The following is a 26,369-nucleotide window of genomic DNA, read 5'->3' on the forward strand; positions in this document are numbered from 1 at the left end:
AGAATCTGCCTCTTTTGAGAACTACAGTACTTTATAACCCTAGGAGCATGATAATACGCTATGAAAGAGCTTAAAGTAAATAGCCTAAGAGCTCAGAAAAATGATAGAAAAATTATTGAGTGGAAGATTTATTCTTAAATGCTTACATTTACCTCATCAGGTAGATCATGGACAGCTGGTTGCTGGTACTGGCCCCTGTTTTAGGCACATTGTCATCAGGACTTCAGTGTTAAAACATTGTTAAAACATACCCTGCAGAGCGTGATGGTTGCTGGCTGGTCAAAACTCCACTGAGAACTCGTGTCATAATTCCTTGATTTCACATCAGCTCCATAAACTCTGAACTTCACTTTGCTATCATTACTCTGTGTTTTACTCAAGTTCTTACGTTAGAAACTGTTCATCACATGGTCAGTATTTCACCATTGTGTGGGTTTTTTTTTAACAGCAGACTGGTGCTGCTCTGATGGTGCATTCGAAGGCAAATGGGAAATCTGTATTTCACAACCAATTGGAAAAATGAAAGAACGCCAAATCAAAGTCAGAATTCAGTAAACATTGAAAATAGTATTGATAGAGCCTTATTTGCTCACTTATTTCTTAAGTTAGGTGAACCATGGAACTAATGATGGCATTTGATGCTAAGAGCAAAGCAAAAATCAAGAGGAAAAGAGTTTAAATTTCCCACTCCTGATGTACTGCATCATTTGAAGTTGAAGTTAGGCAGAGATACAGAGGAAAGGTAAACAAACAGCCTAAGAAAATAGCAGGCTTCCAAAAAGTAGCAGCAGCTGTATAGAGTATTATGCTCTTCTAATGTCTTTAAATTGGTTCTCAAAATGTCCACCTGTATGTTTGAGTTGGCATGTTTTCATCATATTAATAAAACTTCCTCCTCGACTTCCTTCAGTGTGTCACTACAGTCTGATTTCCTCTTTCAGGTGTCTGCTGGGGAGCTTGAGCGTCTCATGGTGCGACTGCCCACTATGTTCAGACAGGAACTGAGCGGTGTTGGTGCCACTCTGGAGAAACGATGGAAGTTCTGCGGTTTTGACAGCCTCAGTTCGGCGTGACGCAGGGACAGCACACACACACAACGGGAAGGCACGCAGAAACGAACAGACTCCCACAACGTTTCAGACTTTTAATCGTGTGTTCGTGTGTGTTGCTCACACAGGCAGCAGTGTAACGTGCTGTGATTTTCATTCAATCCGACACTGGAAATCGTGGAAAAGACTAACTTTCAGTGATTCTTAAACACGGTTCACTTCAGGATTATGAGTCAAGGTGAAGTTATTTTCTTCCCTGGAGGCACACCGGCAGCAGGATATTTCTACACATCAGTCTGTAGACTTTACGTCTGATTCTGCTATGAACTGGTCTCCTGGTTGTCTGGCGTCTCCCAGCAGCAACCCAATCCACAGACAGGACTGAAACAGTTATACCAAAGTTGATCCTTCAGCGACTTCATCGTCAGACTTCATTTTGTTTTACGTTAAATGTGATCCTTCATTTCCCACTTTGGCTAAAACTGTCTGGGTACTTTAAGGGAGTTTCTGCTGGTCTACCTGTAGAATGATGATGGCGCCACACATAGAGCAGAACTGGGGTCGGTTTGTGCAGCAGCTAACTCAACAGAAACCTTTAATGATAACTTTACTCTCTCTGAGTGTACGGGTAGGATGTTATCCAACTTTACGTCTGTTGCTTCATCCATCGAGGTTTGGCAGACCTCTTTACATTTTCATTTCTGTGAACTATATAGATGGACATCCTTTCAGGCAGTTCTTCTCCACAGACTTGGTGCATTTTTACCAGGTTACTTCTGTTAATGTTAAAGGTTAAAGTCAGGGAACGAAAGTTTGTGTGAGCAGTAAACAACACAGATTAGACAGAAGATGTTTTAAAATCATTCTCTGGGGTTTTCAAACCCCATTTTGCTCATGTATTTTGGTCTAAATTAGTAGTACACATAACAATCTTGGACCTTAGAGAGCGCGCGCCATGACGCTGTAATAACACAGGGCAAGTACTGTTAATGCTGCAAAGTAGACGTGCTTGTACGTGCAACTGAGATTGTTATTAAAAGTATCTGACAATATAACAGCAGGAATGCAGACAGAGACAAACTTATTAGTTTGGTTTGGCTTTTTCTGGTCTCAGTTGTGTCATGTCCTTTGATGTCTGGTAGTGGTTCCAGGACTGGTTCGGAGACACTGCCAGACTTTAAACGTTTTTTCTTTGTTTAGTTTGAACTACTGACTGTTGCACTCCAGATCAAAGGACCAGCAAAGTCAGGGGGCTGGTGGCGGGGTTGTATAGATAGACCAACCAGACCAACAAAAATGATGGAATCACCATGTTTAGTATTAAGTTTCTCTTTTTCAACAGGAAATTATACTAAAAATGAGCTTAAAAAATAACAGGAAGTAGCTGCAGCAGTGGACGAAAATCTTCTCAATGTTCCTCTCATTTTCTATCAACAGTATGTAAACGCTGCTTTAGGCTCTGCATAGAGCCATATTTAACATTCACCACTTCATTTTTGTTACAACAGTGTTTATAAATGCAGACTGGTGACATTAGGATACACGTTTGCAGGGAAAATTAGACACATACTGTGATTTGTGCATATGAAGTGTTTCCATGAACTGGGGTGCGCTACAGAAATTCAGAATACACCAGAGGGAGGCTCGCAAGATATATTGCAAGAGATGTTTAAAGTGTGGCTCCCTGGTGGCTCTCTGGCTATTATAATTCAGCTGGTACCTTTAAGGTTCTTCGGCCTGGTTTACCCCAGGAGTGTGGCACGTGCAGAACATGATGATTTTAATTTTTGCTCTTATTTTAATAGATTAGAGCTTCAGACTTTTGCCACTCATATTTTTTACACGTAAGGTGGGCACCATGGAAGAGTTTCTCAGCAAACATAAACAATAAAAACATTTGCTGGTCATCATTTTGACCTCGTATCAGCAAGAATAGACCTTTTACAATAGTTTCAGTGTGCAGCCAACTTGTCGCAGACATAAAGAATATAGCTTACCTGTTATCGATAATGACAATTAATAATTTTCTGTTCATTTCAGTGACTGAATTTGATTATTCTGAAGTTATAGCGAAGAAACTTTCATGGATTACACAAAATGTGTATATTTATGGTCATTGCCATCTAATTTATCCCATTGTGACAAGTGTGTAGGAGTGCATTTTTAAACTTGTTAAACTTAGGATCAAAACTTTGATTGACAGATAACTTTCCCAATACAGTTGCATGGTGTCCTTGGTTTCTTACTCGGATCCATCCCTTCTGCTAAGTTCATAGCTGCTATTCTAACATCATCAGGTGTTTTTGTGTTGTCTAAGCTGCTCGTGCGTCTCCCAGTTTTTGTTATCTGTTGTGCACTGTGTGAGTGGTGCATTTGAAAAACAATAAGAGCTTGAGGGAAGAGTGTGTGAGCAGGTCTGTCCCTGCATCGGTATAACCCATCAAAACCTATAGAAGGTATTTTAGAAGAAAACGGTTGTAAATGTTACATCAAATGCAGCTTAAAACTAAAACAGAGAAGTTAAATCTGAGCGATTACATTTGTGTGTCCACAGTGTACTTCTTTAGGACTTCTTCTGGTGTTATTCCTACATTGTGAGTAATTTTCTCAGTAGGAACACTGATTCTTTGGGATGCAGACACCCACATCATTCCTGACTGCACTTAAACATGAAGATAAATGCTTCAAAACAAGCAATCCAGAATCCTTCGGGCGGCATCATGGTTTCATTTGGTAAATACAGTCTATGGTTATGAGATTGTTTCAAAATTGTGGAAACAGTAATCAGACTCAAAGTAGGTGAAAGCATTCATTTATTTGCACATGCCAGAGTGGAGCTTTTAGCTGATTTCTGGCCATTAGACTGGTGCATTTAAAATTCAAAGCCTTACTCTTTAGAGCTGGCAGATGATGTACTTAAAATCTTTTAGCAAATGCAAAATACAATTACATCCACACACTCTGCAGCAGGTTTCTCTCCTCCTAAAGAAGCAATTTTCCTCACATAAAAACTGCTTTTGCAAGCTCCAAACATGATGGTGTGCGAGGTCCAGTGTAAAGACAGCAGTGTGGACATCCATTTGTGCAACATGCCACAACTACAGACACAAATGTGTTTTCCATTTTGATTTTGCAGAAAGGTACCTTGTCTTGTTGAGCTTTGTGATGTATCTCCACTCTTCCCTTGATAGCCCTTCATGCTCTCACCCATGTTAACACTTTACACTTCATGCAACAAGTCGTCCCCCAGGAGAGGTCAGAGTGAGACTTTTCCTTCAGTAGAGATCCTTTTGGTTATATTGTCAGACACTTAGAGTAACAACCTGAGCCCATCAGTTGTACATACGAGCGCTTTAACTTGGCTGTGCAGGACTGCCCTGCTGCTGTGAAGCAGCTGCCGGACAAACTGTTCTTGCTCAACATGGGTCCAACTGCAAAAAATCTTTTGCAGATGTCAAAAATCCAAATCTGAATACAAGAAAAATCATAAACACACACCAGCAACATAAAGTATGATGATTTATTCTTATTGATCTCACACCAGAGGCCTGTAAAGTTCACACAAACACCCGCTCAGCTTCAAAACTTCTTCAGGTGGATTTCACCTACGGATACAATGAGGCTGAGGCTTCTGCCAGATGTGAAACTGCAGAAAATCATCACTTCTCCTGAAAACCAGTGCATGTGTGATGGCTGATGGTTTTGGAGTTGGCGTGAGAACAAAGTCTCAACGGAAATCTGTCTGCCAGGTAGCTTTGGATCAAAGAAATAAACAATGTTTCAGAGAAGCAGCTAAAGGATTTGTAATCTTGTGAGCGACAAAGTGTGAAAACACTGCCGAGCTGTTTTGCGTTCGCTTCCTGCAGAGATCACAGTGGGCAGCACTTTACATTGCAGCACAGAAATAAAATGGCTTTGCAGTCAGACCCAGATTAAACAAGAATGTTTTCACTGGCAGCTGCTTACATGATGTAGCCATTGTTGCAAATATCACACTATTATTTCATTATTACTTTTGGTAATTACATGGCGTTACCTAATTATTGCTTCTTTGTTACCAACCTGTTGCCATCTTATTACCAAGCTGTAATGTAAAGTGGAACCACGTTTTGTTTTGCGATAACTTGATATGAGGTAGAGGAGTAATTGTACCCTTTATTAATTTATTTCATTATAATGGTTGAAGATGCTGTTCACTGAAGGCAGCAGACTGAAATGTCTCACTGCCATGAGTTGCATATTGTAATTAAATATGATGAAATGAAGATTGATAATGGCCCTGACTGTCTATTAAGTGATCAGATGTACTTCTAAGGGTTAATCATTTATTTCAGTGACTGTGGTAAACTGAAGCCTGCAGCTTGTGAAAGAGGTAAGAGGAGGACATGTTTTTGTTGATAACACATCACTTACTGTTGTAATGGCCTTCATATCAGTTTTTCAATGCACAGAGTACTGCTTTACCGCCATTTTCCGACCGATAGGGAGCTGTTCTACCGCTGCACGTTGCCAGTTATCCTTCCGTGATGGTAAGTGATGCACCGGCTCCTCCAAGAATAAACTATAACTTGTCATCACAGACTACATGACATCAAAGAAGAGGAAGAGGATGAACAACTGGCTCTCAAGCATGAGATTCGTGTCAGAGTCTAATCTCCACGCCACTGTTTTTCTTTTTTTTTTTGTTCTTTTATCTCTCAGTCTTTGTTTTAAATTTTGTTGCTTTACATCTGGACTTGATACAGATTAGAGGTACTTTTTTTGTTAAAGGTAAGCGCTTTAAGTTTTTTATGTGGTCCATTCAGACTTTACTGTACCTACAGAGAGTGTAGACTTGGGCCAAAATTTTGGAAGTAGCTGGGACCTTTGGGAAGCCCTCTGCAATGCCCAAAATTTAGGCTCATTAAACCCATCAAGCATTTGTAAACATGCTTTAATGGAGGCATTGCTCCTGGAATGGTCCTCAGTCCCCTTGCATTTTTTATTTCTTTTTGTGTTAGGGTTATATATATATATATGTATGTATGTATATACATAAATGGATGTTAAAAAAAAGGTACTTGTTTAGGGTTAGGAAAACCTCATGGTGAGACAATAAAATGCTCAGTAAAGTGCATTTTATTGCGGATTCTTCACCACTGTGACAAGGCCTGCCCAGGAAAACATGCATGTCCAAAGGTGACATTTTGAAGGTACCATCTGTGTTCTAAAGTGTCAAAGTGAGTGTCAAAATAAGATTTCTCCTACAGCAAGTTATCCTTCCTCTGAACACTGTTTATGCTGTTTGTTTTTCGTGGGTGAGAAACGCCGCTTGGATGCCTGCCTCACAAGTTTTCCTGCCATACTAGTGTATTAGTCTCATCCATCTCCATTGTTAAAGTTATCGCCTTCTTTGGCTCCGGTGAACATTAAAGAGATCACTGGCAGTGTGCGAGCACAGGAACCTCACCAGAGACACCAGGATTCAGGTCTTTGCACACAAACGAACACAAATTTGCCGTTCGATGTCACACATTCACACGTTCTGCTTTTTTTGCTCTTTATTAAAAGTTGTTCAACCGCTCATCCTCATAAAGTATTTGATTAGTTATGAAACATTTTAATCAATTAAAAACAGTGTGTTGAACCATGTATCAACAGATTTAGGGTGCAAGGTTTCAGTTTGATTGACATGTCAGATGAAGGATTAAAAAACACATCCAAAAAAAAGCAGACTTGCTGTTCACAGGCCTTTGAAATTTATTCAGAGAAATATAAATGAGTCATGTCAGGCCAAATTAGCATTTTCAGAACTTGTTTGGTTATTTAAAGTCCTGCATGACAGCATTGAATAACAGCTGCTACACTGATTCTGCCATAAATGTGGTGAATACAGCTCAAAGGATTATGTAGAAAGTGTTCTGAATCTGATGCAATGCAGGCGTAACATATGCTGTAAAGTAAGCATGCACAGTAACCCTGATAAAAGTCTTGGGCAGAGCTTCACTAGGTCAAACACAATCTTTGGTTAACTAGCTTGAGTTAATGAGCATGTTTTTCTCTCTCCCTGCTTACAAACCTCCTTCAGCATGAGAAAAATTAATTCCTCAGAGAATTCACTCACTGAAGTTCCTGCAAAGAAATTCAAACGAGCTTTCATGGATATTCTGCTTTACTGCAGCTCTGCAGTCTTTTCTGAGACGGGACCTGACGAGCCTCCAGCTTCTTTTTTTGTGTTGTGGGAAAACATGAAGCAGATGTTAAGAGAAGATTAATTGATGAGGATATACAGAAAAATTAAAGATAACTTCATCTCACTAGAAGGGCTTTGATAGTCTACCGTCCCAAAGTTTATTACCTCTTTATATGTTATAACATTTAAGATATAACACTTACACTTCAGTAAAGCAGTGCGTTGGTGCCAGTGGATGATTATAGTGTGTCTGTTTAAGATAATGAAATGTACAGTTATTGTACCATAAGCTGAATTCCTTTTCTTCTTCTCCAGTCCTGTGACTATACATTTTAAGTAGATACAATATATCAACTTAGTGTTTTAACTGTTGCTGCATCATCACTGATATCTTTGACATATCTATATATTTACAGCAAATTTGCCGCTAATTTCTATGACACAATATAGAAAGTTTCCAGAAAATTAGCTTAAAAATATGAGGCTGTTACAATTAACTGATGATTTCACAAATGTGAAATGACACTTTCTTCGTAGAAACCCCTTTCACGATTCTTTACTCATTGGTTTTTCAATTTCAAGTTATCACCATGGCATTTTTCATAATTTTCACCAGGGCCAGAGTGCAAGTGATTTTTCCACACATGAATTTCATGTCTAAGACCTGCCCTTCTTTTCTTTTTCCTTGTTTTTAAAGATTAAGATTATATACACATATTTTAACGATCACATTTTGGGGACCAATCAGAAACCTTCCCAACTGGCCTTTTTCGTTATTATTTCCACTATTCAAACTAAAGTAGCGAATTAAAGCAGAATCATTCCAAACCTGAACATATTTATTCTAAATAGCTTTGTCACCAGTAATGAGGAAGATGTGTCTTATTAGCTTTCATTGATAAATTACAGACAGGAATGTTTGTACACTAGCTGCCACTGTCTGTGAGTTTAAGTGGAAGCCTGAATACATTTCACACAGCTACTTTTTTTATTCTGTGCCAAAACCAATTTCACAATTTGGGGCAGAGCTTTACTATTTATACACCATCCTAAACAGGGAACTCACATAATCACACAGTGGCCTGTGGAGGAGAAGATGGAGCAGGAGAGGAGGAAGACTCTCTCTGGGTTCCTCTGGGTTCCTCATACACATGTTACAGCTAGAAGCAGCTTCATACTTGTTCCTCATGCTTTTATGGAGTTGTTGACTTATCTAATAGCATATAGGCTGCCTTGGACTGGAAGTATATGAGATGGTTTGAAAGAAGCCAGCACAAATTTAGTTGTAAAACAAAAGAAAGCATTCATTAGGGCACATCAAATCTGACCAGATCTGTTCTTTGGCACTTTTTACTGTATTTTCTTTACCATATTACAATGTGTTTGTTTACCAAATGTCTAATCTCAACAAAGAAAATATCTGCACATAAACATGCAGCATCTGTAGCTGATCTTCAATAATTTATGCCTCAAATTTAATTGTTTTTGAACAAGAACTCCTAGTATTTGGATCCACGAGCTTGTGGCACATGAATGAGATTAATTATTGATGGTGTTACATCACAGTGTGTCATATAAATGTTTCATCAACATCAGTAACACTGCTTTTCAATAAGCGTTTCCTGAACTCAGCACTTGTTGTTCCTTTATTCCTTTTTCACATCAGTGTCTCTGCCCTCTTTCTCTTTCTCGCTGTCCTTGCCCCTCGATTTATCTCTCCCAGCCTTCTGTCTCTGTTTCTATTGTGTCTGAAAGCAACATCAAAAACTAACAATAAACAGAGGGCGCAGTCGTCAGGCTTGGGTGATGGTTCCTGAGGCCAGTAATTACCTCCAGCAATCCTTCCTCTGCTGGATGAGAAGGCAAAATAATATCATCCAAGCCTCCAAGCTCAAATAAGCGAAGCTGGGAAATGGTTCAGTGGGGGATGAAGATGGGGACAAAAAAAAAGAAAAACACAGAAAATGAATTATCATCTACTTTCCAGATATTCTGATATGCATCTAACCAGGAAAGCCTTGTCAATATCTTTTTGCCATTCTTCTTGCAGCAGAAACTCATTAAAGACATCTAAATTTTTCAATCACGGGATAAAGTTAGAAGTTGTTGTTTGAGATCGTCACAACCTCATGTTTCACTTCCTGCCTTTTTCTTTCCTTTCTTAGTAACAAACTTTGACAATATTTCATATATGCTGTTATATCATATTTATTGTATAGTCCCTTTGTAACAATATGGTAAGACTGCGCTGGAAAAAGTAACTAAAGCAACTTTTGTAGAATATTTATTGAACAGCTAAGACCAACATCACAGCTTAGTGTGTTTGGGTTCTTGTTGGAGCTCTCAAGTCCTTGAGAATTTCTCAGACCACCTTTCCTTAAAGGACAAGACCGTTTTTTGACATTGGGCCCTTGATTTCACATTATAACATGATGTTCTACTCACCCCTGCTTGTTGTTGGTAATTTGGAGCTGTTCCGAAGATATTCGAGAGGCGTCTGGCTGCTCTCTTGAGATATTCGGCCATGAAACGGTTTCCTATGGGCAAGCTTATACAGGCACAAACTATGCTGTTTATAATTTATCAATTACTGTACACTAGCACTGATAACGTGGAGGTGCGTCACTTAGTTAAAAAAATCCGGGTTACTGTAATTTTGAATTTTAGCCGAATGAATAAATAGGCAGCAAGGTCAAGAAAAAGAGCTTATCAGCCACCAAATTTAGGCTTTTTAATAAGTTAGATGTGGTAATCATGTCTTTCAGGGTCGGACTTAATGAACTAATTCATGTTCCAGGTCACAGATAAATAGATTTAGACATTTACAATAAGTAAATGTGTTTGCCATTAAATGCTTTGCCACATGTGTCTATTCTCTGAACATTTACTCCACAAAGTGTGAATAAATGTTTAGAAAGACAAGAGGATGGTTTATATTTCCAACGCATGTTTACTGTGAATGTTATACTTCTTGCTGGTTGTTGCCATGAAGTAAATTCATGTTCTCATACTGGACACAACTTAAAGTGGCCCTTGAAACGCTTTCCTACATTTTTTCATTTGAGGTGTTTTGGTTCCTTGTTTGAAATCGTACTATAATCCAGCAGAATGAAAATCAGCTAAGCAGCCAACTGCCCCTAGGACAAACAAATGTTCATCGTGCTGAGGCTGGAGTGTGTGTGTGTGTGTGCGTGTGTGTGTGTGTGTGTGTTTTTGTGACTGGTCTATAAATAATGCGTGCGGCAGCATTGTGAGGAGACAGAGGGAGCCTGCCTCCATTAGCTGTGCTGCATGTCCAATGAAGCCTGTTGACAGCAGCTGTAATTAGCAACAGCTCTTTGTGCTTCCTTTGTCGAGCGCGGTGTTGAGACGTTCCTTCATATCTGCCGCTGCTGTCGTGTCTCATCACTTAAGCGTAATGTCATTACACCTGGCAGTCATGGCTGTGTGAAATCTCCTGTGTGAAATTGTGTATGGGTTATTGTGGGGATGCTTTTGGCTGACAGCTGTGTGTGACTGCAAATGACAGCATCAAATGCTGAGGCCAGCAGGGTTCTTGAGTAAGGCACGAACAGCTGTGTGAAAAAGATAATACACCCGTCGTTTTTTTTAAATTATGTGAAATTATGGTTTTTTTCAACAACAAAAACTAACCCAAAATGAAGAACAATGTGGGACATCTAAGTGAACCCCAGGATCCAACAGCTTGTTGAACCACCTCTTTAGCAGCAATATCTTGAAGTAATTGTTTTCTGTATGATGTCATCAGTCTCTCACAGCATTGTGGAGGAATCTTGGCCCACTCTTTTTTCCAACATTGCTTCAGTTCATTGATGTTTGCAGCATTGGTTTCTGCACAGCTCTGTTAATGTCCCACCACAACATTTCAATCAGGCTGAGGTCTGGACTTTGGACCATTGCAACACCTTGATTCTTTTCTTTTTCAGACATTCTGCTGTAGATATGCTGCTGTGTTTGGGATCATTGTCCTGTTGATGAGCCAGTTTCAGGCCTCACATTTAACTCTAGAATACTTTGATATACAGAGGAGATCATAGTTGACTCAATGACTGCAAGGTGGCTGCAGAACAAGCCCAGATCATCAGCCCTCCACCACCGTGCTTGGCAGCTGGTGTGAGGTGTTTGTGCTGATATGCTGTGTTTGGTTTTCTCCAAACGTGGTGCTGTGCATTATGAGCAAACATCTCCACTTTGGTCTGGTTTGTCCAAAGCACATTGCTGCGGTCACAGTTCTCAGCAATCATGTTCTAGAGCTGCAATCTCGCTTCTCATTGTTGTGTAAAGACAACTTAACACAATGCTGCACTATAGATGCTTTCCAACCTGTACCTGGTAGGTGTTAAAGAAGGACAGCAGTCCACCTCAACACGATCTCCTGCAGAGATGTTGGTTTGTGCATGTGAACACTATAACAGAGAAAAGAGAACAACTCCCACTTTGCTCACTCAGAAGACAAAAAATCCAGCAAAGTGTAAAATACACCGGTTAGTATTTCTTAAGCATTACAAGCATTAACAATTAGGAAGTTGAAATTCATGCTAAAATGGTATAGAATGAAATCACAGCTGAAGGAATGTGAAAGTTGAGCATAAAGTTGTGAATCGGGTGTTCATGAGATTGAACAAACCCTCAAACCCTTTGCTCTATTTCATAGTCTGGGTTTTAATAAATGGTTACACTGACTCCTGGAGGTTAGAAGCACAAACTGCACGTTATCATGCATTGGAACTAATCATATTCTACTTCATGGTATTATAATTGTTATTTTCTAATGAACAAAAACAGTTGTGACAGTGTTAATATTCAAGTCTTAAAGGCATATTCCTTCATTTAGCCTCCGTTAAATGCTGTGCAGACATACTGTGTTTTTGTACTCTAAATATATGTAAAGGCTGAACCTATTAAGCAAAGTAGAGTTCAGACTCTTATTTCTTTAGGAGGCACGTCTTGTTTGAAATAAAGTCATTTTCCAAGCTTATATTAGAGTAGGTTGATGAATTGTGTGGGAAATGTAGCCCTTTAATTCATGCTGCCCAAAGGGTTCAGAGATGATTTAAAGTTTCATTTTAAATCAAACCAACCTAACATAAATTGAGATTTTGATATTATCTAGCAGTAGTTTTTTTGGTTGAAAAGAAAATGGAAAAATCAGATATGGCCTCTGGTGTTCAGAACGGGTGCTATGATGCTGTGGAAGTTTCCTGTTGGCAGAACACAGCCTACATATTCAGATAATAACATGTTATATGACACATCTGAATAAATTACAAAAAAACAAGTTATATATTTAGAAACTTTTCAGAAATTGATGTAACAGATTAAAAAGAGAATGAAAAGATTAGTCAGTCATAAATAAGAACTTTATAATGACCTTATAACGTTTATTGTGAATGACCCAAAAGGAGACAACAAGCAGGAGGCAGGCAGGTGCAGAAAATAACACACTTTGATCAAACACAAACATAAAGCTCTGCTCTGTAACCAGAGCACAGAGATGAACAATGATGAACAATAACCACACAAGATAACAGTGACACTGATCAAGTACTGAACAGAGGAAATCTTGTATTATACATACTGAGGTACGAGTACGAACTGGGAATCAGGAGTTTTCCCTCTGAGCTGCTGAATAATTCGGCCCAATAAACCACGCCACATAGTATCAAAATACATAGGGAAAAAAGTGCAGTTTAAAATGGATTTGCATGAGCCTTTATTTCAATTGATTGGCTATGGTAAAGCAGAAGGTAAAGCTCACTGAAGCACCAAAGGAAAACCAATCTGAAGATATAACAAAAATTAACCAAGATACCAAACATGGAAATCCAAATGACACACAAGGAAACAACGAACATGATGAAAATCCATAAACCGTGATGGTAAAACTCCTTGTTGGTACCCATTCTGAGCTTTTACAGTCAGATAAAGTAGCAGAGAGAAGAAGTTAATGCAGCTTTATTTGTTTTAATACTTTTACTCATTAGTCCCTGCTATTTGTCTTCCTTTGTCATGTATTTAAAGTTGTGTGGTCTGATGACGCAGTGATAAAATAATCACCTTTGTGACTGCTGGTTAAAATTGTATCTTCTGAATTTATTCAAGACAAATATGTAAATGAGATCAAAACAACTCAGTGTAAATACAGAATGTGTGAAGACAAAGTTAAAAGGAATCAAACACAGACGACTGTATTCACTCAGAAGCTAATTTCAAACTTCAGAGACACAAATGTAATAAACAATTACACCCAGCGGGTAAAAAGAGTCGTGCTGGATGCATGTCCGGGATGCGCCACTTGGTGTGGACATTGCGGGTGTGTTAACCCCTCTGTGTTACAGAGGTTAATCCTCTACAGGGCAGATGTAGCTCAGCCGATTTAACAAGAGGATTAGTGTCTTCTCCCCGTATCATTCAGCCTGACTGTCATCCACGCAAACAGCAGCGAGTGTAACACAACACAACAGGTAACACAGGGCGGTGAGGTGGTGGAAGGTGGAGCTGCAGATCTGTGGGGATCTTTTAAAGCTGAAACCAAAACTCCAGATGAGTTTTAGTTAAGTTGTTAGAGTGGATTTAAGGGAAATTTAAATGTGGAAATAGTTTTTGTCCTTAAAAAAGTAATCGTGTTGTTGTCTTTTGTTTCATTAGCAGATATTTAAGTGATGGGTGACAGTTCACTTTTACATGCTCTGTGCGTCTTTGTGTTTGTCTAATTGGATTTCTGCTCGTGACCTGGTTTCTGCAGTGTGAGGGTTTTATCTTTAACCTGTTAAACTCAGGGAGAACTAGCACACCTGCACAGTTTATTGAAGGTTTATTGAGCAAAACCATACATTTTGACCTGGTGGTGTTCCCTTTAAAGATATCAAGTTTTAGCCTTTTTTGGAGAATCAGGTCTGAGTAAATTAAATCCAAATAAGAAATGTAAACATTTTACGTCGTTAAAGTATTTCAGAGTAATTGCTGAACTTTTAACGATTTATTGGTTATAAAACACTGTGATTTTACCCGTAGTCTTAGTAGTAGTGAGCACACATTTGATACAGTTTAGCATTTAAATTTGACTAAAGTTATTTACAGCTTCAGTATGTCCATCCATCCCTTCACTTATTCGGGGTGGGGTCACAGAGGCAACAGATCCAGGAGTGTAAATCCAGGATCCTGAGGTGTACCCAGGCCAGAAGGAATATACAATCCCCCAGCAAGTGCTGGGTGTGCCCCAGGGCCTCCTCCCAGTTGGACATGCCTAAAAAAAACTAAAAGGGAGGTATAAAAACCAGGCGACATCCTTTTTCAGTACAGATATTATATGTATATGTATGATAATGTGGTGCAATGACCAAACAATCCCAACATTATTGCATAAGCATTTGTGCTTACGAGGATGATGTGTTTTCAGATACTGACGGGGTTGATGCTTTGTTAAATGTTGTCGTAAGAGGGGGTGGGAGGCTCTCCGTAGGACATGTACCAGGCCATTTGTTATCTGCTATGTGTGGTGTGCACGGGTTGAATATATTTCTGTAGATGTGAATTTTAGTGACTGACTGCACTTTGAAAATAAAAAATCTAGATTTACTGTTTCCATCCTGACTGCTTGTGTTTTTCAATCTGTCAAACTTCTGTTTGGACAGGCCTGAACTGCACAAATAGATGTATAACGAAAGTTCATTTTAAGGGAAGAAAATATGCAATATTTCGAGTTTATACTGTCTGCAGTCAGAATCATGGTATTTTCATTATTGTCATTTCCAATACTGTCCCAGCCTTCTCTGATTTGGGGTTTAAAACTGAATATTGGGATTTGAGGATGTTCCCACGGATGTACGGGAGAGAAAAGAGTTTCACCTCACCTGGTTCTATGTCTTAATGAGTAACCAGTGATTGGATCTGCTGGGGGAGAACATCAGTAAGGAAGCACAAAGGGATTATTGGCATGCAGGCTAATTTGTAGCACTGCCAGCAGGTGACATCACATCTGATCAGCCAACCACAAAGCTCCCAGAGGCTGTCACAGCTCAGCATGTGACCCACCTGCCGCTCTAAACCCTGAGAGGCGTCTCAGAGCCGCTGACCTCCTGCCTCTCGGCCTCCTCTCTGCTTCACTTTACCTCCTCGTCTTTTGTTTTTGCTTCAAGATTTCCTTATGAAGAGTCCACGAATCAGTTTCAAGACAAATCTAGGATTAATCACCGTGAGAGGATAGAGGAGAAGAGAAAGGAGGGGGAGTATTTGTACTCAGGCTCACCCTAAGACAGTTCAGCTTGACAAGATCAGATACACAAGAGGACCATCTGGAGAGTTTCAGCCCCAGAAAGACTCCACTGCACAGGTGAGAACAGACACTGATTTCCTGCAATAAACCTGTAATTACCCTCTCATAAAAGTAGGTTTTGTGTAGAAATAGTATCTCTTCATGACATGACAAAGCTTTCTTCCGGCCATGCTAATGAAGTTGATATCATTTTTCAGCATTAGACAGTTAAAGCAACCAAGTAATATTTAGAGCAGTCCTTCATGGTGCAGCATCAGTGCTTTTGTTCTTTTTTAAGTAAGATTTTATTCACAATAATTCAGTTTTGCATTTTTTTTAAACTATTAACTAAGAAAAATGTCAAATAATATATTACCTTTTCTTTTTTTACCTTAAAAGCTTGCATTCATTGACCATGGAGAATCCTAAACTTAAAGTTTGCTTATGAGAGATTTTTCTGGCACTTTTTTTAACCTGAAATCTTGGTTTTCCTCTATGAATTTGATGTAGTTCCAGCACTCGGTCTGTTTCTGTTCCAGCAGGCTAATTCTCAGCATGTTCTCAAGTTTTTGATGCTGTTAGATTAGATAGATTATTTTCTGCCACAATGGAATGCTTAAAACTTAATTTAGGTGTATGTCCATGTGCACTAATGATTTATCTATCATAACATTCAATTCATTTGAAGTATTCTGATTTTTTTTCCTTCATTTTTAAGTATTTGAGTATGGTATCAATAGTATGCATGAAGAACCAGAAGTCCTTATTGATTTCCACAGCCTGCCAAATGCAACACATTATTTCACAACCAGGTGTTCCCAGTGATGTCCCGTAGAGCTGAATTTTTTTCTAATCAATGTTTCTATGATATGATGCCAGTTCATTGTCACTTTACTCTCAAATTCCTTCTGCATCCTTTGGCCAGTTATCTTCCTATCAACACATTTTCATACCCACCCACTATAACAACCCATAAACTGAAGTGAGTTCAGTTCATCAACCTCACATGCTCGTATTCAGAGCTCTAAAACATCAAGGTGTGGATTATACTTGTTGTTATGCAGTCTTCCAGCGCTTAGATTAGATCAAATACATTTTTGAATTCATTCTTAAATGTTGTCATAATGTGAAAGCAGAGTTACAAAGTTACAGGATCCAACTTCGAGAGGCCAGAGCAGTTTCTTGCTGGTTTTACGGTCTTTTTATGTGCCTGTTGGTGCGGTGACTCTAAACATGAAAAAGTCAAATATCATAAAAATGACACATTGTTTGACTGTGGATTGATATATACATTATATCACCTGTACAAGGGATTTGATTTGCGTAAGAACGTATTTTATTCAGAGTTTATATGAGTGTCAGACTGCTCAAAAATGAGTTTACTTTGGTGTCAGTGTGCACAGAACTGTGTGGTGGGGTCAAGACTCACAACCTGATTATTCTCAAGTAGTCTTGACTCTAATGTAACTTTTCTGAAGTAATGTTTTGGGACCAGGTTACTTTTGTAATCTGTTTCTGGAGCTTGAAATAACTATACTATACTGGAAATACGCTTGTGGTTGTGAGAGCATACAACAGCGTTCTTAACTTGTGCCTGGGATGAAGGAGCTGCATATAACTGGAAAATAATCAATTTAAGAATGAAAATAAGAATTGAATATTAATAAAGGCATGTTGGTTGACACTCTGTGATGCAGTGGCACAGTTAGAATAAAGTCTAACACACCATTTTCTCTTGGGAATATTCTGTTATTGTATTTACATACTGTGTTGAATTGTATAAGTATGAACATCTACTTCTGCCCACAGCATGAATACATAGTATTGTCACAACAATGGTGCCGAAAATCTGTTGTTGGAGAGCAGTGTCCATATGACGTGATGAGGTACATCTAATCATGTTTTCATCTAACTCGAACCGCATTTTTATCAACATCCCAGCTTAACCTTGTATTTACCATCTCAAAACCGCTTCTACTTCATTATGAGTGCTCTTGAACATGTTGTAATTTTCCAATATCCAATATATGGCACAAAAGAGGTAATGTCCCAATTTTAACTGGAAAATGTAGGCATGTCACGTTTTTGGAGCCCAGAAATTGTACTGTGCAGGTCTTCAACCTTTATGATGAAACCTGTGCATTTTGTGCCTTGAACCAACACAGCCCCGAAACATTCTGAGGTGTAAATATATTACATCATACTATACTTATGCAAAACATAAAGAAATTGTCCCTATTCTCTGCTGCAGGTGACCATGTTAGATATACAGATATTTCTTTTATAATGGCCATCGAAGTGCATTATCTGCTAAACAAACTTTTTAAAATGACCAAGAATTGGTTTGAATTGCTTTCATTGTGCACAGAAACGGTTTGTGGTTTTCCGAAGCTTTGATCCACCACCTGTTGTCAGAGCTCAGACTAATCCAGTTATCTCACACAGGCATCACCACCCGGCCACTTTAAGATCCTCGATAAACATCAATTACTGACCTAAATTACTCTTCAAATCTACACAGTCTATTTCATTGTCAGAGATTCAAGCTGAACTTCTGATTCTCTCACAGAAAATCATCACCATGCCAACCGTTAAGAGCAAGAAGAAGAAAGTGAAGAAGGAAGTGAACGATATAGAGGAGCAGGGGGAAGGTGAGCTAGTAATTCCAGCAGCTCCACACAGTCCTCTTTCTGCTTTACTCTGTTTACACGCCTCTGTCCTGCTCTGGTACAGTGGGCCAGGAGGTGGAGATGGAGAATGTGAACAACAGGAGTAGCCCTGACAGCAGGGACCCTCTGACTCCAGATCTGCAGGATCCAGCACCACAGAAGAAGAAGAAAAAGAAGAAAGCATCCAATATTGGTAGCAAACCTTTACTTTAACTAAAGGGGGCATGAGCCGGCTGGTGGGGGATAGGTGGTGGGTGTAAATTTAGTCATTTGGAGGTTGTGTATGACCGAAATATGAAATATAATGGTGATAAAACGTCATTTTAAAGAATTTTTCTGTCATGTTTTTGTATGTCAGACCAGGAAACGGAGCACGCTGATGTTCCAAACGGTAACATGGCCGAGTCTGTCATGGACGGAGAGGAGATGGCTGTCGCTGTCACCAGAAGAACGAAAAAGAAAAGGTGATTACCAGAATAAAGTCGACTAATCCGATGCGAATAAGTATGAAGTTCACATTTTAACATGATGGTGGCATTTGAGGAAAAGTCAGAAAATTAACCAAATGGCCTGGAAATTAGAGATGACCTTCTCATTAGTACTGAGCTCAAGGAAACATAACTCAAAATTGAGTGATAGTTTCTGATTAATCAAGAATTAATTTAGAATAAAATACATCAATTATGCCAGTCCAAAAGGGAACTGTTGTCAGAGCTGAGCAACAGTTACAGTTTTTTTTTCATCATTTTTAGCTGAAGTTCATCTTGTATGAGAATGTATGCTGTTGTGAATCTCAAATTCACCGTCAGCAAACTCCGCTTTTCAAATAGAAATCATCAACATCTTAATTAATAGTGTACATGTCAACAATGAGGAGTCATTTGGATGTAGAAATGGTGCTTAATATAAAAAAATCAGACACGTGAGCATCTAAAGAACTAATTAAACATCCAAATATACCAATAAATACAGAGCTGAGTGATGAAAATGCTACTAGATGTAAATTGAAAATATGACAGGTCAGTTTTTCAGTAACTTACAGTTAACATTTAAAGTATTTTTCTATCACAGAAAATGTCAGTTTGAAGACAATACCCAGAAATACGGCAGATGCCACAAGCAGATCAATGAGTGAGATAATTCAGTGGCAGTTATGAAGCACTGGAATATTAAATGATATCTTAATTTCAGTTTGTGAATTAATCCAGGAATTGAGATATGTTAAAGGCAGTCTTTAACGGAGATATTCTATGTCTTTTTGTCTTGGGCCAAAAAAAAAACAGCTCACTTGCAATAACATCACTACATGAACATGTCATGTGACCTGATTTATAGGTACATTGTGAATAACCAGTGGACTGTGATCACCAACCGACCTGGGATCATGTATTATCTCTTTGGCCATCATGACAGTCAGCAGTTGTAAAGAGGGGATTTGATTTCTCCTGAACAACCCAAGAAAGACTGTGTCATCAGAGGCTTTTGAGGGGTTTTACTCACACACTCGTTTGTAAAGATTGCTTCCCCTCTTTTCTCTTTATGTCTGAAATTAGGCTTTTCTGCCTGGAAAGTATTCTGCTTGTCCCGGCCCTGCAAACACCCTTTTTCCTGTATTACTCAGCAGGAAGGCGAAAGCCACAGAGCACTGCAGCAACGACCTGGGAGCTGAAGATGATGATATCATCACTGATGCCCAGTCGCCCATCCCCCAGCATTCCCTGTTCTCCGCCCCACATGGACAAAGCCAGCCAGTTGGCAAAGTCTTCGTGGAGAGGAACCGTGAGTGTGAATCACATTCAACTGGGTAGAAAAGGAGGGAAAGACACAGCTTTAACTTCATGTTTTCATTACTCAATTGTACTTATCTGTTCATTTAAATCAACAATGCAAACAATGTAAATTAGCAGAAAGATTTTATTTTACTTTGCTTTCCTTCTGTAGTTTTTTTTAATCCAGTTTCATGGATAGTGTTCACATACAGACTTGAGACAAATAGGTTATCTGTTCAAAAGTTGGGTAAAACTAGAAAATTCCAAACAAAATTCCAATAAAGAGAGGATGCTAAATAAGAACAGAGTGCAATGATTGGCACATCTCATACACCAATGTTTTATTTACATGGGAACCATTTAATGTTAAATATATATGGTATATTTATTTATTTATATATGTTACAAATGCTTGCTCATCTCAAATTTGAAGGCAGTACCACATATAAGAAAAAGTTGGTACAAGGCAGTGTTCACCACTGTGCAGCATCCCCAGTCTGTAAACATCTGGGAACTGATGAGACCAGCTGTTGGACCTTTGGGAGAGGATTGCTGTCTAATTCTTGTCTAATACAGGATCCGAGCTGCTCATCCGGGGTCTTCTTTGTTGTATTCAGTCTATCATGATGCTCCAAATGTTTTCGGCTGGTGAAATTATAATGACTGGACTGCAGGCATGTTAATCCAGCACAGCCATGCTGTTGCAATAGATGCAGTATGTGATTTTGCTTTGGCTTGTTGAAATAAGCAAGGCCTTCCCTGATATAGACATCGTCTGGATGGCCCCATATGTTGCCTTAAAACCTGTATAAACCTTTCAGCACTGATGGTGCCTTTCCAGATGTTAAAGTTTCCAGTTCCATAGGCTTTAATGCACCCCAATACCAACACAGATGCAGGTTTTTTAACTGAAAGCTGACAACAAACTGGATGGTCCCTCTCCTCTTTAGTTTGGAGGATCCGGCGTCAATGCTTTCCAAAATGAATTTCAGATTTTGATCCATCTGACCACAGAACAGTTTTCCACTTTGCCTCAATCCATTTTAAAGGAGCAGAGTTTCTGGATAATGTTCACATGTTGCTTCTTCTTTGCATCATAGAGCTTTAACCTGCATTTGTGGATGGCACAGTGATCCGTGTTCAAAGACAAACACTTTCTGCCAGTGTCCCTGAGCCCATGCAATAATTTCCAGGACAGATTTGTGCCTTTTTTTAATTTCAGTGCAGCTTGAGGATCACAAAGATCTAATACTGATTTTAGACTGTGCTCCTTGCACACAGAGATGTCTTCAGATTCTCTAAATCTTTTGATGACATACTGTAGATGATGGAAAATTCAAAGTCAATGTTAAACGATATTCTGAGATTGCTCCAAAAAATTATCAGATTTCTGAACCTCTACCTATCTCTACCTCTGAGAGACTCTGCCTCTTTAAGGTGCCCTTTTAAGCCCAGTCATGTTTCTGACCTGTTGCCAATTAACCCTAATTCATTACCAATCTTTTTCCTCTAGCTGTTACTTTTTAGTACCACCTACTTTTCAAGCCTTTTGTTGCTTTAAATCCTCTTATTTTTCATCATTTAGTAAAATGTCTTTCAACATTTAATGTTTTTACATGTTCAATTGTGAATAAAAATTCAGTTTATGAGATTTACAATTTACCCATCGTCCAAACTTGTTTGGAATTGGTTCTCTCCAGTGATAACCGCATATTAACTGAAGATCAGATAGAAACTGCACTTTTGGTTTGGTTGTAAATATTTTAGGCAGAACCATCGATGTCTTTTAGACTGATTGTAACATGGCTGTGTGTGCAGGGCGTTTTCAGGCAGATCGAGTGGAGCAGCTCAGACATTCGGAGCTGATGGACGACTACGTGGACCCCAGACAGATCTGGACCACCAGAGACATCGCTTTGAGGGTTCACAACGGCTTCAGGTCTGCACTCACAAATCTGTTTCTATCCCTGAGGATGACATTTTTTTTTACTTCCATTCACTTTAAAGACAAGAAGATAGTTGCAGCAGTTTGCAAAGTGGAGTTTAAAGTACGATGCAAACTTGTTGCAAATGCAAGACGCAGTTTTGTGAATGCTGCTGAAGCAACAATATTTATAACTAGTTATTCATAAAAGACATAGAAAAAGTACATAAGAAAAAACTGTATTTTGATCAGATTTTGTGAGATTAACTTTGGGTAACTTTGAAGTATTTCTGGACTGTAGTTTTAACTTCTTTATATGTCCTTAGCCTGTTTAATCAACTCAGGGTTTACTTGGAAAGATGTGAAAGAAGCATATTTTACTCCATTGTTCCATTTTCTCTGTTTTAGTTTAGTTGTTTTTAATGCTTTTATGTTCTAAAGCAATTGGAATCATCATGCTGTTTAATTGTGCTACATGAATAGATTTGCCTTGCCTAACTGAGGGTTGGTCCTAATAAACCTAATATAAAAACAAGTGAAAACACTTTACAATTAGCTGTAAAAGAAGCCTGGAATGAGAGTTAGACTTAGGGTGGGTTGGAATCATAAGAAATACGTAGAAACGCACATTTATAATGTTTTTAAAGTGGAAACCAGGCCTGCTCGTCCAGCTTAGCTACATATATCTTTAGCAGAGAATATTTTTTTTTAAATCTGTTGTAGTTTAAATGTTTTTCCCAATTGTAAAGGTTAAACTGGCAATTTTGTTTACCTTTTAACATTCCATTCAATACCGTACGAAATCAAAGCTCTGAAAGCAGCAGTAACAAACTCAGGTGATAAAGTTGGGGGTCGAATCACTCCTGCTTCTATAAACTCAAGTCAAGTCAGAGAAAAAGTCAAAGTTTGTTTCTTAAATTGGCCCTGATGCTCCACACAAGCTCCAAAGTTCCACATCTTTGCATCTTTTCTGTTTCTTTTGCCACATCAGAGACTGGGACTGAACATCATCCCATTAAGAGTTTGTGTCGTCTTGTAGTCACTTAAAGCGTTTCCAGACTGTTGCTCTGCTCACATAAAATCCAGATTTTAGCACCGCAGCTACATCTGACAAAATCATCATTCAAGTAACTTAAAGACAACATCTGTGCTGTGAATTCAGCTGCACTTGCATGTTCAATGATCTCCCACAGACAGAGAAGAGGCAGAATGTCCTGAACATTTTCTCTGACGATCCACAGCATCTTGGCTCTGGACGTGTATCGTTCAACAACTCAGTTTCACTCCTATGCACATAAACTGGCATCACGGTGGACCTAAATACAGGGCTAAGCCCTTTCTGATTTTCATGCAAATACACAAAGATCTTCATTTTTAGTTTTCTCAAGTTTGGTTCAGACAGAATGAACATTTGAAAATGATATTTTTGACTATTTCCTGGCATTTTATGGACCAGAAATTTAAAAAACGTGAATGAAATGAACGTGATTTAGATTGGCAACTGGCCATCAAAGAGGTATGAATACGGGTGAACTGGCACCAGTACGAGGGCGGGGGTCCAATTAAACGGCCAGCTCAAACTCCATCAGTAGATCAAATCGGCTGTGCACATTTTGGCTTGATTTTTGACTCATAGGAAGAGCATCAGTATCATCTTTAAGCTTTAAAATATTATTGTAAACATTTTCATTGAACCCTGTCAACAGCTCTTTGGGAGACATTTGGTTTAGTCAAAATTATATAAGATATATAACAATGAAAGCAGGTTACGCGACATCACAAGACGCATTGTAGCTCTCACAAACATGTAATGTGGGAATGAAACAGTTTTACATTTAGTTCTGGGTTGTGTTCTTTGTCTGCAGGGTGATCGGCCTGTTCTCACACGGATTCCTGGCTGGGTTCGCTGTGTGGAACATCACTGTTGTGTACGTGCTGGCGGGCGATCAGATGACCACACTGCCTAACCTGCTGCAGCAGTACCACCCGCTGGCCTACCCAGCTCAGTCTCTGCTCTACCTGCTCCTGGCCATCAGCACCGTGTCCGCGTTCGACAGGTTTGTGAGTGAGTCAATGAGCATAAATCAGCCTGAAAGACCAATAAAAACGCTGAAATATCACTATTATATATTACTAATCTCGAGTTTCAGTGACTGAATTTTGAACAGGACATTCGCAACACACACCGATGCAAATAGTGCATCTGTGCCGTAGTAGAGCCAGAAACAATAAGTGACTTGAATTAACAAGAAGTTTGGTGTTACCTGCAGAGTGAACCTGGCAAAGACCTCCATGGCTCTGAGAGGCTTCCTCACCCTCGACCCTGTTGCTCTGGCTTCATTCTGTAAGTGAGACCAGACCAAAAGACAACAGAGCTGATGACGACTGCAGTGGTGATGATGAATAAGAGTCTTAACAGCATATCTGTGTGTATTCAGTGTATTTCATAGCCCTGATCCTGTCCCTCAGCCAGCAAATGACCAGTGATCGCATCAACCTCTATCCCTCCGCCAACGAAACACTGTGGTGAGGACCCCGACTCTTTTTGTTTTTATATTTCTGTGTGATAAGCTAACAGATGATTTTTTGTGAACCATATGAATGAGGTTGATATGACAACTAGCTAAAACATTCAAGTTCCAGTCTTGATGAGGACCCTTTACAGTTATGACCCACGGTGGAGGAAAATCTTAGGAATGCTTGAATATGTTCATTCAGGTTTAATCTTCTTCATTTTCTGAGATTTTGTTTGTTAAAAATCTGTCATTAGGAAAATGAGTTGTCAGATGTTCCCTTTGACTGCTTTTCTCTGCTGGTAATCCAAGCCTGTTGCTTCCCCCTCACCTCCTGTAGGCCCTCAGCCTCAGAGCAGCAGATCCTGCGGCCGTGGATCGTGGTCAATCTCGTGGTGGCGTTGTTGGTGGGTGTGGCCTGGGCCGTCGTGTCCACGCGACCGGACATCGACTACACAGAAGGTAATTTATAACTGTCAGGTTAACTTTTGTTTGGGCCACATTGACCTGAAGTAATTTATAGATATTCAAAACTTTATCAATCATATGGAATTCACTGTTCTACATGAACTCTACCACCAGTTTATGTATTAAAGGGTTCAAATTAGCTACATGCTAGTTCTGGTCATATTCAGTATATGACTTTTACATGAAACATGAAAACCTGTGTTATTCATTGTCGTCCTTTTTCTATAATCATTACAGCATTCAAGTTTCTGATCATCTCTGTTCACTTGTGTTTGGGTTTCTCACGATCTGAGACATGTTGTGCGTAATAAGGAGAGGGTTTCACTCTATAAGATGTCACAGTACTCACGTTGGAGTTCTCTGTATATCTTGTGTATTAAAAGTAGCAAATATTTAGGTTTTTGAAACTTAAATGATGCACACTGAAGTCAAGTTAACTAAATAGTCATTTAAACCACAGGAACAAACTGCAGAACTACACGAATTTTGACTTAATTTAGAAAGAAATCCATTTTTGATTAACTTGGACGACTAAAATACAGCTTCTGTTAGTAATAAAATAAGAGAATGATTAATTTTTTGTGCAGAGTAAGATATATATAAGTGCATATATAATCAGCAGTGGCTGATGTTTATCTGGTGAGACAGGGTTGTGTTTCCTTCATTTTGACCTGAAACTAACACATTTTGTTGGGCTAAAGAGATTTGGTTGAGCCGTGTAAGCACTGAAAAGTCATTGAGTTGGCAATAGTTTAACAGAATAATAGGACTTTTGAAAGGTCTTTCTTTTCTTTTCTTAATTGGTCTTTTTATGTCAAGCGTTATCGTTAAAGTTTTTTATTTCTGTACAAAAATCAGGGCTCATTCAAAGATAGTCAGCTTCAGTCCTCCATAGGGCTTTGTAAAAATCAGTTAAAATGTTTTTATACTAATTGAGCTGTTAAAGAGGACAAATAACATGTCAGTTGAAAGATAATGTTAACAAAAAACAGACCTTGTGAGATGTTTTAGTATTCCTGCAAAGAAAAATCTCTGTAAACTGTAGATGTAATTATTCCTATTACCACTAGATGGCACCAAATAAAACAAGTTCATACTCACCACACAGTGATTATGACGCACATACTGAACAAACAGGATGAGTGTGTCGTTTCTATAATAACGCAAAGTGATGCTCTTGTTTTTGTTTGCCTTCTTTTACAGAATTTTTGATGACAATGGAGGTGGAGGGATACCCACGAGAAGACGAAAACCTTGACATCCCTGTCTGAAACCCCTCCGTCTGTCTGTCTCTGACTCGAAATCAGTTTTGCTGCTTATTTATTGTTTGTTTTTGTACCATGTAATACCCACAACTTGTTTACTGAGTGTAATTTTGTACATAAATAAAGAAACACAGTGTATGTAAATGAACAGTTGTCAGTTGTTTGGTGTTTTGACAGTCTCAGCAGTGAAAAGAGCCTCAGCTGGAGAATGAAGGTCTAAAGTTTAAGGTTCTTTTACTTCTGTTTCCAAATTAAATTGGATTGA

At 38.9% G+C, this 26,369-nt stretch overlaps 2 protein-coding genes across 3 annotated transcripts in view; both read left to right on the top strand.

The window, feature by feature from the left end:
* The window catches only part of enox1 (ecto-NOX disulfide-thiol exchanger 1), a 111,548-nt gene extending 106,123 nt beyond the window's left edge, over positions 1–5,425 (top strand). For both annotated transcript variants that reach the window (XM_075480093.1, XM_075480094.1), the window contains exon 16: positions 942–5,425. In XM_075480093.1, coding sequence (XP_075336208.1) covers positions 942–1,073 — 132 coding nt within the window. In that variant the 3' untranslated portion in view covers positions 1,074–5,425. The remainder of the gene's footprint in view (positions 1–941) is intronic.
* A 12,652-nt stretch (positions 5,426–18,077) lies between these two features.
* LOC142396035 (transmembrane protein 237A-like) lies at positions 18,078–26,110 on the top strand. Its single transcript, XM_075478579.1, has 10 exons — positions 18,078–18,147; positions 18,230–18,358; positions 18,524–18,629; positions 19,790–19,944; positions 21,753–21,873; positions 23,724–23,915; positions 24,129–24,202; positions 24,297–24,384; positions 24,712–24,833; positions 26,043–26,110. Exons 1-10 carry the CDS (start codon positions 18,078–18,080, stop codon positions 26,108–26,110), a joined length of 1,125 nt encoding a protein of 374 aa, XP_075334694.1.
* Positions 26,111–26,369: the final 259 nt, after the last annotated feature.

This window comes from Odontesthes bonariensis, chromosome 12 (assembly GCF_027942865.1).
Source record: "Odontesthes bonariensis isolate fOdoBon6 chromosome 12, fOdoBon6.hap1, whole genome shotgun sequence".
In the NCBI taxonomy this organism is placed as follows: Eukaryota; Metazoa; Chordata; class Actinopteri; order Atheriniformes; family Atherinopsidae; genus Odontesthes; species Odontesthes bonariensis.

Bases quoted from the DNA above. Each gene is read 5' to 3' on its own strand.
- LOC142396035 (XM_075478579.1), top strand. From the start codon at position 18,078: ATGCCAACCGTTAAGAGCAAGAAGAAGAAAGTGAAGAAGGAAGTGAAC. The intron at 23,916-24,128 runs GTTTGTGAGTGA...TGTTACCTGCAG, and splicing joins ACCGTGTCCGCGTTCGACAG to AGTGAACCTGGCAAAGACCT. The intron at 24,385-24,711 runs GTGAGGACCCCG...CACCTCCTGTAG, and splicing joins TCCGCCAACGAAACACTGTG to GCCCTCAGCCTCAGAGCAGC.